Below are 16,273 nucleotides of genomic sequence, written 5' to 3'. Positions count from 1 at the left end.
CCTTTATGACTTGGAGAAGATCTGCAAAGAGGAGTGGGACAAAATCCCTCCTGAGATGTGTGCAAACCTGGTGGCCAACTACAAGAAACGTCTGACCTCTGTGATTGCCAACAAGGGTTTTGCCACCAAGTACTAAGTCATGTTTTGCAGAGGGGTCAAATACTTATTTCCCTCATTAAAATGCTAATCAATTTATAACATTTTTGACATGCGTTTATCTGGATTTTTTTGTTGCTATTCTGTCTCTCACTGTTCAAATAAACCTACCATTAAAATTATAGACTGATCATGTCTTTGTCAGTGGGCAAACGTACAAAATCAGCAGGGGATCAAATACTTTTTTCCCTCACTGTAAATACGTAAAATATACTTAACTAACTTAACTAAGATATCTGAGAAAAAGACAACAACAAAAAAAGGAAAAGGGGAAATTTATTCATTTGAGGAATTGCACAATATGAAGATTGGTTAATGGATAATATCAAACTATCTAGCAATTCTTCTGAGGGTAAATGCAGATCCTGGGAAAGCATATTTCCTTGAACTTTTACACCGTGTTACAACACTACTGTGCATTGCACTGAGGGAAGCCCTGCCCTGGATGTTCAGTGGATGTGTACATACGTGTCGGTGTTATCCCATGGAAACACAGTCTACATGAACAACATCCAGTTTGTGCAGGGTAGAGCGTGGAATCACTCCCCAGTCATGTGTATGTACTTCTTTAAGGCAAGTGAAGGTTCAAATTGGGGTGTTTTAAATATGCTTCAGACAGCTGGGGAAGTAGCTCATGCTTTGGAACAGCTGGAAAGTACATTAACGGAGCACTTCATGCTAATAGCAGAAACAAGAATCACAAGCTCAAGAGATTAGGTGTGCAGACAAACATGACAGAGAAAGACCTTGTTCTTGACAAAATGTGCACTATTTGAGATATTATTTCAATATACATATTTTTCTTTTTTTTAAATCACAAAATTCAACATTTACCCTGCATTTACAGTGCCTACGGAGAGTATTCAGACCCCTTGACTTTTTCCACATTTTGTTAGATTACAGCCTTATTCAAAAATGTATTAAATCAATACCCCATAATGACAAAGCAAAAACAGGTTTTTAGAAATGTTTGCTAATTTATTAAAAATAAAAAACTGATATAACATTTATATAAGTATTCAGACCCTTTACTCAGTACTTTGTTGACGCACCTTTGGCAGCAATTACAGCCTCGAGTCTTCTTGGGTATGACGCTACAAGCTTGGCACACCTGTATTTGGGGAGTTTCTCACATTCTTCTCTGCAGATCCTCTCAAGCTCTGTCAAGTTGGATGGGGAGTGTTGCTGCACAGCTATTTTCAGGTCTCTCCAGAGATGTTCGATCGGGTTCAAGTCCGGACTCTGGCTGGGCCACTCAAGGATATTCAGAGACTTGTCCCGAAATCTCTCCTGTGTTGTTCTGGTTGTGTTCTTAGGGTCATTGTCCTGTTGGAAGGTGAACCTTCGCCCCAGTCTGAGGGTCCTGAGCACTCTGGAGCAGGTTTTCATCAAGGATCTCTCTGGACTTTGCTCCGTTCATCTTTCCCCTCTGTCCTGACTAGTCTCCCAGTCCCTGCTGCTGAAAAACACCCCCACAGCATGATTCTGCCACCACCATGCTTCACCGTAGGGATGGTGCCAGGTTTCCTTCAGACGTGACGCTTGGCATTCAGGCCAAAGAGTTCAATCTCGTTTTCATCAGACCAGAGAATCTTGTTTCTCGTGGTCTGAGAGTCTTTAGGTGCCTTTTGGCAAACTCCAAGCAGGCTGTCATGTGCCTTTTACTGTGGAGTGGCTTCTGTCTGGCCACTGATTGGTGGAGTGCTGCAGAGATGGTTGTCCTTCTGGAAGGTTCTCCCATCTCCACAGAGGAACTCTAGAGCTCTGTCAGAGTGACCATCCGGTTCTTGGTCACCTCCCTGACAAAGGCCCTTCTTCCCCGATTGCTCAGTTTGGCTGGGCGGCCAGCTCTAGGAAGAGTCTGGGTCGTTCCAAACTTCTTCCATTGTGTTCACTGTGTTCTTGGGGATCTTCAGTGCTGCAGAAATGTGTTGTTACCCTTCCCCGGATCTGTGCCTCGGCACAATCCTGTCTCGGAGCTCTACGGACAATTACTTCGACCTCATGGCTTTGTTTTTGTTCTGACATGCACTGTCAACTGTGGGACCTTATATAGACAGGTGTGTGCCTTTCCAAATCATGTCCAATCAATTGCATTTACCACAGGTAACTCCACATGTGTCAATCAAGTTGTAGAAACATCTCAAGGATGAGCTCAATTTCGAGCCTCATAGCAAAGGGTCTGAATACTTAAATAAGGTATTTCTGTTTTTAGTTTTTAATACATTTGGAAATGTTTCTAAAAACCTGTTTTTGCTTTGACATTATGGGGTATTGTGTGTAGATTTCTGAGGATTATTATTTTTTACATCCATTTTAGAATAAGGCTGTAACGTAACAAAATGTGGAAATAGTCAAGGTGTCGGAATACTTTCCGAAGGCACTGTATATTATAATGACTTCTAATGTTTATAAATAGCTCAATAATAAACCCTATGACGAACTATTTGAGAGGTCTTGTGCATTTTCACCTGAAAATAGGGGGGAAAATTATATCGTTGAAGTCGATATTAGGAAGAATCAATTCACTTTCCGGGAAACATGTGTTGTGACATGACTTACATTATTGTGATGACTATTATTTATTGAATAATTACCTACTATGTTTAATTGTTACTAGATTAAATTAATCATGTAACAATTAACTCATTAGGAATTAACGAGTTAACGTTTCCCGAATTAACTCTAAAGATATCTAGATATCTCTTATCATTTAACAGTCAATTATTAATCATTTACCTCATATCAGTCTCATTCTGAAATTCGTAGGCAATTTAAGTCTGCACAAACCCGGGTCTTACTGATCATTCCGTACCACACAAATTCATTAAATTATTTATTTACTAACTAATTTAAAATGATAACACAAGATACAAACACGTACACAGTATAGGTAGGGATTAGAAACGTATTACAATGAGAAAAATCACATTCCTATCTTCACGAAAACATTGTCTTCCTCCTTGGTATTTTCTACACAACGTAAAAGATGTAAACCTGATATACACAGTGTAAAAGCTCTTCAAGTCACAATGTTTTCGTTATAACGCCTTTATACCATTTTTAATGACATCACAAAATATACATTAATTTTCCATATTCCATTTCTCATTATTCTCAACGTTTGGATGTTGAAATATATTGTCCCAATGTTCATTGTTGGATGTTGAAGTTTTTGGGCAGCAAAAAGTCTCTGAAACAAAGGCATTCCTTTCACCATACTAGAATGCCAGAGATAGATTATCCTCCTCTCTAATTTATGGCAGTATTAACGTGTCAGGACCGGCACAGCCCCCTGTGGGTAAGAGGGTCTGGTTGTTGTCGGCCATTTGCCAAACTGATGTGAGGCCTTTGATCCTCACCCAGGGAGAATCCTGACACGTGTGGAGTTAAGTGAGGTCATTGCCAGGTGTAATGAAAGCAGTTTATGGTTATTCTGTTTCTGTGCTACTGGACATTACAGTCTGTATTGCTCCGGTGGTTGTAGTAACGCAAGATGATATTGTGGTGATGTAAACTCACCCCTGAGGAAGTCCCATATGAGGTCAATGTTGTGCTGCCGTGGTGGCCAGTGTGTAATAACCGCATGGAACGCTTGACTGTGTGTTTAGGGTCAGTCGGTGTAATGAATTGGGCCATGCTCTGAGAGTTATAAGTTCCTCCGGCACCCCTCCACCTCCCCCCTCCCTCCTCTGGCACTCACACTCAGCTCCCTAACTCCACACATGCAGCCACTTACCTCACACACGCTCCATAAATGGGGTAGACACACTGAAAAGATTACACAAAGGAGGAAGGGAGAAAAAACCCTCAGATTTAGCACGTTGTCTCTTAGAATGGTTCTGATGTATAGGAATAGGAATATCCCAACCTAAAACATATGCACTTTATCTTTACATCATTTAGCTTCTGGTCAATCTCCTTTGTTGGCAGGCTATTCAGCACAGTTGTTACAACACGAAAATTCAGTTATTTTCAAAATATTTCCTTTTATCATTACATCTCTGTATGCCTGTGCTGTACAGTTAGTGAAACACTTGATTACTTCTTCAGAATATCTGTTCAAGTGTATCGCAAAATCTTTCAGTTCAGCTTTGAGAATTTAAAATACCAGCTCTGTAGGTTCCAAAAAGGAAAGCTAATTTTAAACATTACTTTAGTTATCTTATTGTCTTTACACCAGACAATGACCTCAGTGCCTTATTGGTCAAGCTGTATTGTATTGTATTCATAACCATGGATACATACAGTAAATGTATTTGGGTAGACACAATACAGTATTTCTCAGATACCACTGCAGGTGGTAGTTGTTCATGTTTTCCTTCCACTAGATGGCGATATACTTCAAGTAAATGTTAACAACCACGCACTTGATTAGTAAATGTATCCTATTGTCAGATTTTTATTAGCAGTTCTATCACATTACAACAGTCAATCAGAAAATGTAATGATTTTGTCACAATAACATTGAATGCATCTAATATCCACCACTTAATTCAGGGTCATTTTCATTTGTCTTTTCAAAGCCTGAAACACTAGTTAGCAGTTGCACACATTATTGCAGTAGCATGCACTCCCATTGCATTGAACTAACACTAGTCATATGTCTTGGTCTACAGGTTTAGGCTCTGGGCAGTGGACAATACAGGCCGTCGCTCCAGCCCTAGTGAGGTCACCATCAAGACCCCCTGCCCTGCTGTGGATGACGTCAAAGCACAAGGTGGGCTTTCTCATGCATGGATGGACAGTTTCTGTATCTGTATCTTGGTTTTTAGACTAATATTCTAACAGTAGTTACTCATCTGAAAACTTGTAGAGACACACGTCTTGTCTCCACATACAGTACTGAGATCAGATCTATGTTGTTGCAGAAATTTCAGACAAGATCTACAACTTGTTCAATGGTTACACAAGTGGCAAGGAGCAGCAGACAGCCTACAATACGCTGATGGAACTGGGCTCTCCCACCCTGCACCGTGTGCTCTATCACTACAACCAGCGTTACGAGAGCTTCGGAGAGTTCACCTGGAGATGCGAGGACGAACTGGGGCCCAGGTATCTACACTCTCTCTCTCTCAGTCCAAGAATATCATGGCATATTGGTTAGGAAAGCACAACTACCGCCCGCCAAACTGTCTAGTAGCATCACAGTCCTTCCCTACCTGGGTGGTTATTGAGACTCTTGACATTTTAAGTCATTTTGGATGTTTTAAACACAGACTGGTCTATAATAGATTCCAAATACAGGCTTTGATTGTAGACATAGTTTGCGTAAATTGGGTAAAGTGGAAATTCATTCAAACTGATTAGAGCCAATTCTACCTCTGACATCCGTCTGTCAATTTACCACAAGCAGGAAGACCCCCTATCCCCTTACTGGTTACTCAGTGCAGATAAGTATTATAATGTGAAATTGTAGCTAAATGTTTTATAAACAGACCCATGTGTCCGAAATAAAATGTATACGTACAGTTGCTGGTAGATGCACGGTGAAGCAGGTGAAACTGATTAAAACGTCTTTGACTACAAACTCCGAATCAGGGCCTTAGTTTCAAATTAAAGGTTGTTTTTAATCGAGCCCATATTGGAAGGGTTGATGTAATTGGTTTGCTTCTGAAGTGTTCCATTAAAATACACTTACATTAACAGCCCCCAATTTTCAGAGGGATGATTCATGTCAAGAAGCACCAAAGTAACTACATTTGAGGTGAGGGTCGGGGGACTATAAACATGGGTTTAGATTAACCTAGTAATCAATTGGACATTATCTCGCTAAACACCATTATAGTGTTACGGAGGGTGGCTGCACTGGCTGGGTCATTCCACAAAAAGAGTGCCTTTTGTGTCCCTTTTATATTTTAAGTAGAAATTGTGCACCAATATTGAATTTTAAAAGCCTGTTATATTAAATGTAGTGCCCTTTAATATAGACCACATGGAATAAAGACTTGCTAAAGTGCCACACTTCATCATTTTCACATGTCTCTCTGTCAACCATGTGTCACTTCTAGGAAGATTTCAACCAGTGGAGGTTCCTCAGAGGAGGAAAGGGAGGACCATTCTCCTCAGTGAATTTCATAAAAATAAAAATTGTGAAGCATTAAAAAAGTTATCCTTTTTATATAAAACAGTACTAAATATATTAATGTCACCAAATAATTCATTAAAACACACTGTTTTGCAATGAAGGTCTACAGTACCCTCAACAGTACTCTGTAGGGTAACACCATGGTGTAGCCAGAGGACAGCTAGCTTCTGTCCTCCTCTGGGTACAATGACTTCAATACAAAACCTAGGAAGCTGATGGTTCTCACCCCCTTCCATAGAATTACACAGTAATTATGACAACTTGCGGAGGAAATCCTCCAACCTATCAGAGCTCTTGCAGCATAAACTGACATGTTGTCCACCAAAGTATCAGAGAATGACTCTAGTACTGAAAGCATAAACTACAGCTAGCTAGCACTGCAGTGCATATAATGTGGTGAGTAGTTGTCTCAAACAATAGTTGAACAGTTTTGAACAGATTAATTTCTTCCAAAATTAAGGAGAAGCAAGAGAGCGAGAGAGAGAGCGAGAGAGCTATATTTCATAGTATATATTTTTTCACTTTCACTTACTGAGCTAACGTCAAATGCAGCTAGCTAGTTTGGCCAACTCAAAAACCCGGTTCAAACAGAGAGGGATGCTATGTTAGCTAGCTGGTTATGGCTATCCAACACTGGAACTCTTCCAAGTCAAGGTAAGCTTTTGGTTTTATTAATTTATTGCCACCAGAGCCCACCAGTGTAACTGCTAAACTGTTTGCTGCTGACTGTACACTGTACTGCATGATTGTAGCGGGTTTAATAACGCGTTAGTTCTAGTAGCTATGTTGACTATTACGTGACAACGATGTAGGCTGTGTGTAGCGGTTAGCGGTCATGATATGAAGGTTTGGCTTGGAAAGGTTTTTTTGCCAGGTCACAGACAGGTGATGTGTTGTGCGCTGAAGTCCACAAGTGAAGAGAAAAGGTGAGAGGAGGAGAGCGCGTAGATAAATACCTACCTTTTAAGTTGCTCCATACTTTAAGACTATTGTTAGCTTGTTAGCATGTACGGCAGGATTTTCCATATTGTTATGGTGTGTTGTGATTGTGTAAGCCTGCTGTCTCAGGAAATGTCATTGTGCTATAGGTGTTACTGAAGAGATGTATTCGTAATGTAATCTTTAGAATTAGAATAAGAATAACATGATTAGACACAGTTTGCAATGGACCTTATGTGTTGGGTGCGTTGCCCTTGTAGCTTTATTGGAGATCCCCCATCACTTGTTTGCTTGTTCCATACCCCCTGCCTCTCTAGCAGTTCTGAAAGGAAAAATGTACAATTTGAATCAAAACAATGAGATTTTGGTTTCCACACACACCAATACAAAGCATACAACATCGCCTGTAACAGGGCTTGTCTCCAGAAATTACTTTCCTTGTTATGAAATCCTCCAATTCACTGGGGTTACCCTGTCACAAACAATGTGGACCATTTAAATGCAATTTTCATTAGCTAGTCAAAATACAGATAATAGTCACCCGCTCGGCCCCTGACTAAATGTAAACTTGTTTCAGCAGAGTAAACAATGTGTTAAAATAAACTGGTGAAGCAATGGATCTATCTTTATAAAGCATGGGAAATATTCCACTCCCGGCTTTTGTACGTATCATATCTCACTGACGAGTTAGGTTGGTCCCTGTCAGAGAACGTTCTTGTTTCTTTTTCCTGCATAATCGTGTGATGTTCAAGCCAAACAAACTGACAAAGTCTGTCTCCCGAGCCCGACACTTCTCTCCATGTCCCGATCTTGTCATCACTACAGGACTACCCATCGCTAAAGGCATGAGGCTGGTTGTTGACTTAGAAATGTTAGATGTTGGCTTGGTAGGAGAAAATCTTTATTGAGGCTGCTTGTTGACTTAGAAATGTTAGATGTTGGCTTGGTAGGAGAAGACCGTTATTTTTATGACACATCCTAATCAGGCAATTGCCTGCGATGTTAAGTATTGTTATGGTTAGATTTCACTTGATGACATGATAAGTGGAGCTCATGTTGTTGTGATTTTTCATTTTTCTGTTTAAAAGGGCCTAATTTCATCAAGGCTGTTTAGAAGATATAGGGATTTTCCTCAGACATTACCACAATTACTCTTCCATTAGCTCATGTTGTGGACTTTCTTACCAACAGATATACCCCATTGTAATGAGTACTCAGGGAGAAAAAAGGTGTAGATTCACACGCAGAGCGCGGCTGGTGTTTATTTAGCCTTCGCAGAAGGCAGGAATCGTGGTCACAGGCAGGCAAACAGGCAGGAGAATCAAAAACTAGGACTGAAGGCTATAACTGGTTCTAACAAACGAGCTAGGAAAATACTTAGTAGTCAAAACGAACAATACCTCACAAGGCACAAACAGAATGAACTGAACTAAATAAGGAGCTGATGAGTAACTAACACAGGTGAAATCAATGAACAAAAATGAAAGACAGGGCTACGTTCAAGAACACAAAGAAACAGGGCTACGTTCAAGAACACAAGGATGACTAAGAAAAATAAATACAGAACCTTACACCGATATCTGGTTGTTGGGAATGGACGGCAATGCATGTGCTAGTACTGTACCATGAAAGTCCAACAGTTTACTTTCATGCAACACATGAAATTGCATGCATTCATAAAATACATTTAAATGGACAATAAAGTTATAATATCACATCATATCGTGTATCTGTGTAACACAGAGACAGAGTCGTCATAGTGGTGGTTTCCTAGCATCATGGAGGCTCTCTTGATCCAGTCCCTGGTCTTTGTGACTGTGGCTGTCTGAGGAATGCAGCTGATTGTTTCCTCTCCGATCAGTGAAAAGCAGTGAAGTCAAGGAGATTTGAAAGAGGGGCCCTGACAGAGTGAGATATCTCCAAAATGTACCTTGGAAATGTGAGGCCATTTTCCACTTCTAGTCATGCTGGGATTTATGGTGACAACCGTTGCTATTTGGAGCCCAAATAGTTATTTATTGGAACATGTAAGCATAACAAACCTCAAGGTTTTTGTTTTAAGCAAATAAACATCCAAATTCCTTAAAACACTGAAATGTGGCAAGGTATTAGAAAAAAAATACTGTAGCGACACGCTTGGACAGTTGTGTGGTTTCACGGGGTCCAGCATGCCAGTCTCCCTACTGTCTGCCAATCAAGGTAATGCCTGGAATGTGTCAGTGCCAGGCGTCCTTGTGGTTGGTGGAACAGCGGGGGGCTGGACACTACATGTCTGGTATATTGCCATGCTTGCATTGTTATCCCTCTTTTCATGTCCCGACAGTGAGTTGAATACCTGTTATTGTTATATCAGATTTATTTGCCGTAGGCTACAGCCAGACAGTAGCCTGTGTGAGTTCTGGGTTAATCAACCGTTCATTTCGAGAACTAGGGAACTGTTGTTGACATTCTCTCATTTATGATCTATCGAGGTCATTACAATACATTTTTGAAGAATTATAGAAATGACAGCATCCCTACTACAGACACACTGATTATTTAGTAAAGACTCTATGTCTGTGAATTTTTACATCGTTCAAAGTTATATTATTTTCTCAAGAGTTCTCTGCAGATGATAAATTGTGGGTATTTAAGCTGTTGTTCTGCCCTATTTGACTAGCATCTGCAAATGGGATGTTGCTTAGTGTCTCTATGTAAACATAACATAGGCTACAGACCAGATGAGGCTGGTGGGAGGAACTATAGGAGGACGGGTTCAATGGTTGGAATGGAATCAATGTTGTTTCCATGTGTTTGATGTGTTTGGTACCATTCCATTGATTCTATTCCAGCCATTACAATGAGCCTGTCCTCCTATAGCTCCTCCCACCACCCTCCTCTGCAACAGACATAGTAGTATCCACTATTCAAGAAATAACTTATGAACCTGCCCCTACTTTGAAATACAAAATCTAAATATGAGGATGAATAATAATACAGTCACCGCTTAGCTTTCCCCTATTGAATGCAAATACATGGAATTCTGACACTCCATTACAGTATGTCCATGAAACAGTGATATTGTCCTTTTTTTGGAAAGTCTCACCCTGTGACACTTAAAGCACACTAACAAGCTGTCCTCATTCCACACTGTGTCTGGTCTAACAACAAAACAATGAGTCAATCAGATGAGTCACAATGATTAGCAAGTTAAGAGGTACAGTATGTCCGAAAACATTGGATTCTGTGGATATTCTTAGGAATGCTTTGAATGTAGGAGTTGGGAGGGATGACAGTATTAAGAGAGAATAATGTGCTTTTCATTAATAACAGAGTATGAGTCTACCCCAAAACGTCTTGTGTGTCGACAAAAATGTCTCACTATTTACATTGCAGTTTGGTGGTCCTGGTTTGGCCAGTGAGTGAGGTGAAGCCATGTCTGAGGATTGAGACACTCTTTCCATCCTGTACAGTTACTGTTTCTGTCAGCCACTTATCCTGGAGACAGCTTCATAACTTTCAGTGGCTGCGTTTACACAGGCAGCCCAATTCAAATATTTTTTACGCAAATTGGTCTTTTGACCAATCACATCAGATCCTTTCACGTCAGATATTTTTCAGAGCTGATCTGATTTGTCAAAAGACCAATTTGTGAAAGAAATATCAGAGTTGGACCACCTGTGTAAATGCAGCCAATGTCGTCACTGTTATCTGAACATGGGTAGACCCTGTACAGGTTATGAAATGGATGAATAAAAGTAAACTATTGACCTTAGAAGTTAATCAATTATTTATTCCACCTCATGCCCAGTCTCCTCCTGCAGGGAAGATGTGTATTGTGATGTAGTGTAAAAATAATGGTGATGACGCAACGTGTGATTTATGAGTGACCTGCTCTATCCAACGTTTGATTTGCATCGTTTAAGGTGAGAACACGAAATACTCAGATTTGAACTCAACCCAGACAGAATTCCATAATTTGTATATTAGGTATTTCCATCAATCTTACTTTTTCTTCTTGTTCTTTTGAGATAATTCTACAAGAAATTCGAGATCCACAATAGGCGAAAGAGCGCTACTGGCCGCCCCCAGGCGCATTTGTTATTGTTTTTGTTTTGAGTATATACAGTTCCTTGCAAAAGTATTAATCCCCCTTGGCGTTTTTCCTATTTTGTTGCATTACAACCTGTAATTTAAATTGATTTTTATTTGGATTTCATGTAATGGACAGACACAAAATAGTCCAGATTGGTGAAGTGAAATGAAAAAAATTACTTGTTTCCAAAAATTATACAAAATAAATAATGGAAAAGTGGTGCATGCATATGTATTCACCCCCTTTGCTATGAAGACCCTAAATAAGATCTGGTGCAACCAATTACCTTCAGAAGTCACATAATTAGTTAAATAAAGTCCACCTGTGTGCAATCTAAGTGTCACATGATCTCAGTATATATACTGAAAGGCCCCAGAGTCTGCAACACCACTAAGCAAGGGGCACCACCAAGCAAGCGGCACCATGAAGACCAAGGAGCTCTCCAAACAGGTCAGGGACAAAGTTGTGGAGAAGTACAGATCAGGGTTGGGTTATATAAAAATATCAGAAACTTTGAACATCCCACGGAGCACCATTAAATCCATTATTTAAAAATGGAAAGAATATGTCACCACAACAAACCTGCCAAGAGAGGGCTGCCCACCACAACTCACGGACCAGGCAAGGAGGGCATTAATCAGAGAGGCAACAAAGAGACCAAAGATAACCCTGAAGGAGCTGCAAAGCTCCACAGCGTAGATTGGAGTATCTGTCCATTGGACCACTTTAAGCCGTACACTTCACAGAGCTGGGCTTTACGGAAGAGTGGCCAGAAAAAAGCCATTGCTTAAAGAAAAAAATAAGCAAACACGTTTGGTGTTTGCCAAAAGGCATGTGGGAGACTCCCCAAACATATGGAAGAAGGTACTCTGGTCAGATGAGACTAAAATTGAGCTTTTTGGCCATCAAGGAAAACGCTATGTCGGGTCGCAAACCCAACACCTCTCATCATCCCGAGAACACCATCCTCACAGCATGATGCTGCCACCACCATGCTTCACTGTGGGGATGTTTTTCATCGGCAGGGACTGGGAAACTGGTCAGAATTTAAGGAATGATGGATGGCACTAAATACAGGGAAATTCTTGAGGGAAACCTGTTTCAGTCTTCCAGAGATTTGAGACTGGGACAGAGGTTAGGTTCACCTTCCAGCTGGACAATGACCCTAAGTATACTGCTAAAGCAACACTCAAGTGATTTAAGGGGAAACATTTAAATGTCTTGGAATGGCCTAGTCAAAGCCCAGACCAAAATCCAATTGAGATTCTGTGGTATGACTTAAAGATTGCTGTACACCAGTGGAACCCATCCAACTTGAAGGAGCTGGAGCAGTTTTGCCTTGAAGAATTGGCAGAAATCCCAGTGGCTAGATGTGCCAAGCTTATAGAGACATACCCCAAGAGACTTGCAACTGTAATTGCTGCAAAAGGTGGCTCTACAATGTATTGACTTTGGGGGGGTGAATACTTATGCATGCTCAAGTTTTCTATTTTTTTGTCTTATTTCTTGTTTGTTTCACACATTTTTTTATTTAGCATCTTCAAAGTGGTAGGCATGTTGTGTAAATCAAATGATACAAACCCCCCAAAAATCAATTTTAATTCCAGGTTGTAAGGCAACAAAATAGGAAAAATGCCAAGGGGGTGAATACTTTCGCAAGCCACTGTAAGCATCCAGCATCGTGGTAAAAAAGAATCGTAGTACATACACTGCTGTGCGTGTAATGATGTGCAATGATATCAGACGGGAAAAAACAGTGTTTGTTGTTTGAAGTAACGTCTTTGTTGTTGTAATATTGCAAACTGTTGTGGAAGTTTCACCCACCCATAGATATAGGTTTCACCGCTATGGATTCTAGCTTTAAGACATTTTATTTTGTGTTATGTACTGTTTGTCCTTAGAAACAATTTGATTTGAGGTAAATTATGTATATTAATAATGTGTTAACAATCATTATGTCATAATTACCAATAGTTATCCATGGTAAGACACCTGTACATTTCATGCCTATACTATGTAGCACTGTGGCAGGTGCAATGGACCGTAGACTTCCATTCAATACTTTCATTCAATACTTAAAGTAGTTTGCTGAGGAGTGTTGTTTTGTGTTGTGTTCCTTTGCAGGAAAGCAGGTCTGTTCGAACCCTAATCACCATTATTGGAACCTGATTTCAAGGTAGTGTGTGTTTGCTGAGGAGTGTTGTGTTCTTTTGCAGGAAAGCTGGTCTGATTCTCTCCCAGCTGGATGACCTGAGTGGCTGGTGCAGGGGTCTTCTCCAGGAGCCCAAGATTGGCCTGCGCAGGATGTCCCTCAAGTACCTGTCCTGCCGCTACACAGACACCAAGGCCTTTGGTCTCAACTGGGTAGACCTGGGTCAGGATGTGCGAAAGGCCTGCGACGAACAGAACCTGCCTGTCATGTACAATGATTATGGGGAGCCCAAAGAGCGTTGAATGTCACACAGCAAATAATGGTTCTTGAGGAGTTGGAAGTGTGGAATTGTGCTTTTGGGATTATCATCATGTCTGCTTTTTTATTATTGTGTGTTCTAACCATTATTTATTGTTATAGGAACCTGATTTCAAGGTAGGGTGTGTTTGAGAGGTGAGGAGGGTTTATTTGAAAAGTTAGAGCAAGGTATAACAATAATGCACATGTACAGTAACCAAAAGTGTACATGTACCTTTCTCAATGCTTAATTGCATTTAGACAGCACTTTTCATTACTTTTTGGAAGTTTGGAAGTTGCACCAACAATCCCGAACCCCAAAATGTATATATTATGATTATGAAGATTCTGTTATTTACTGTAACATGTTTAATGTAGTATTCAAGTATAAATTCATTTGTAAGCTGTTGTATGTAGACAGGCAGTATATACATTAGTGGTCATTTCAGAAGGTTGGGAGGTCACGTACAGTGTGGCTCTAAATGTTAAAAGGTAAAGTTGCCAAACCCAGTATTTTCTACATCAATGAATTCCTAATCATTCTGAAATCAACAAATGGCGTACATAGCTATCTTTGAATCAGCATTTCTATTACAAAATGAAAGATAACAGCAAATCAATGTTTTATATTGTTAATCTGTAGTATGTTAATATATTTAAACCTATCATACTGTATGTGTCTTAAGGATATACATGATGTGATCCTGTAAAAACACATATGTCTCAACTAACATGCCAGTGTTTGATACCTCTGTTTTACTATAATAGGTTTTCATACATTTAAAACAATAGCATTTCAAAGCAGCACACACTTGCAATTAATATAAACCAAATGCTGACTGTTTTCTTGAAAAAACTTTTAGGCTCCTCACACACTTTGATAATGCAGTAGTTATCCCCATAACATGGACTTGAAAACAAATGCTTGTAGATATTTTCATAGGTTCGCCAATGCATTAAGTAACAGCACAGTACAGTGGTTAGGTTCTGTAAATATTGTATTACACATTATTTTTATTTTAACATTGATAACAGTGGGCCTCAGCTGTAAGGAGATGTCTTTCATTATGAGAAAGCCATTGGTTGATATTGTTAGGTAGGCTTTTTTTGTTTCAATTTGCACATGAGAGGTGTGAGCATTCATTATGTATACTTGTTTTGTGTATGTTTGCATTATTTTTATTCTGAGACTGTTTCCCAAAATAATGGAGAGGTTTGTTCTATCAATACAATGAAGTGGAATACAAAAATGGACAGATCAAAATGCTTAACAAATGTAATTATCCATCAGAAGTGCATCAGAATTGTTAAAATACACAACATAAAGCTGATGAAAACTAAAGCTGATGAAAACTAACTAAAATCTGCATGTTATACTATTATGTCTATGTGGCTAATCTAATGTTCCCTTTTTCACTTTGAACTTTGCTATTTCAAAGAATAATAAAGAATATATTATGAAATGTGGAATGTTGGATATTCCCGCCTAAAAGTTCCCTAGTCAGTCACCACATCTAGGCCTAGTTCATTTTTAGCCAGTTAACTGAAGTCAATGTCACACAGATTGGAATGTTTCTTAGGGATTGTAGAGCCTCAAACTTGGTGGTTTAAACCAAATAACAACGCCAAAAGACATGTAAAGGCTCAGCTCAGCTCCTCACTTATACACTGAGTTTACAAAACATTAGGAACACCTTCCTAATATTGCATTGCACCCCCTTTTGCCCTCAGAACAGCCTCAATTCGTCAGGACATGGACTACAGATGTGAGTGCTACGGGTCGATAGTCATTTAGACAGGTTACCTTGGCGTTCTTGGGCACAGGGACTATGGTGTAATCTGTGATAGTTTGCAAGCCCTGCCACATCCGACAAGCATCAGAGCCGGCGTAGTAGGATTCGATCTTAGTCCTGTATTGATGCTTTGCCTGTTTGATGGCACATCGGAGGTTGTAGCAGGATTTCTTAGAAGCGTCCGGATTAGTGAGAACTCTCCATGCATTACTTTTAATGATGATAAAGACAATTTCAGCATTAGCCAGGAGAAAAGAGTGGAATCTATCATTCTTGGGGAGACACACAGTCTGTTGGCTTTTGTTGTGTACTGTACTGTAGTATATGGGAGAGAGTTCTCTTACCTACTTGTCCATGTTTAAGCCTTGGTGTTCATTCATGGGCAGTGAAATGCTTACTTACAAGCACTTAACCAACAATGCAGTTTTTAAGAAAATAAAAAGTGTCACGTTTCTGGCTACAGAGAGCGTGATCACATAGTCATCCGGAACAGCTGATAGTCTCATGCATGCTTCAGTGTTGCTTGCCTTGAAGCGAGCATAGAAGTTATTTAGCTCGTCTGAAAGAGCAGGTGTTCCTAATATTTTGTGCACTCAGTGTATATCCTTAGGGGCACAAGATGTATGCAAGATACTAAAGAGCTAAATGCCTTCTATGCTCGGTTCGAGGCAAGCAACACTGAACCATGCATGAGAGCACCAGCTGTTCCGAATGACTGTGTGATCTCGCTCTTCATAGCCAATGTGAGTAAGACCTTTAAACAGGTTAATATT

At 39.9% G+C, this 16,273-nt stretch overlaps 1 protein-coding gene across 1 annotated transcript in view; it reads left to right on the top strand.

Annotated features, from left to right (window-relative positions):
• The window catches only part of LOC311146835 (astrotactin-1-like), a gene marked incomplete at both ends in the record, with an annotated part of 251,337 nt that extends 237,625 nt beyond the window's left edge, over positions 1–13,712 (top strand). The window contains 3 exons of the mRNA XM_084183432.1: positions 4,776–4,876; positions 5,028–5,211; positions 13,475–13,712. Coding sequence (XP_084039558.1) covers positions 4,776–4,876; positions 5,028–5,211; positions 13,475–13,712 — 523 coding nt within the window. The remainder of the gene's footprint in view (positions 1–4,775; positions 4,877–5,027; positions 5,212–13,474) is intronic.
• Between the last annotated feature and the right edge of the window lie 2,561 nt (positions 13,713–16,273).

The sequence above is a fragment of the Coregonus lavaretus genome (genome assembly GCF_964263955.1).
Source record: "Coregonus lavaretus genome assembly, chromosome: 19".
NCBI classification, from domain to species: Eukaryota; Metazoa; Chordata; class Actinopteri; order Salmoniformes; family Salmonidae; genus Coregonus; species Coregonus lavaretus.
Note: the sequence above shows the minus strand (reverse complement) of the source record. Positions and strands in the feature narration are given on the sequence as shown.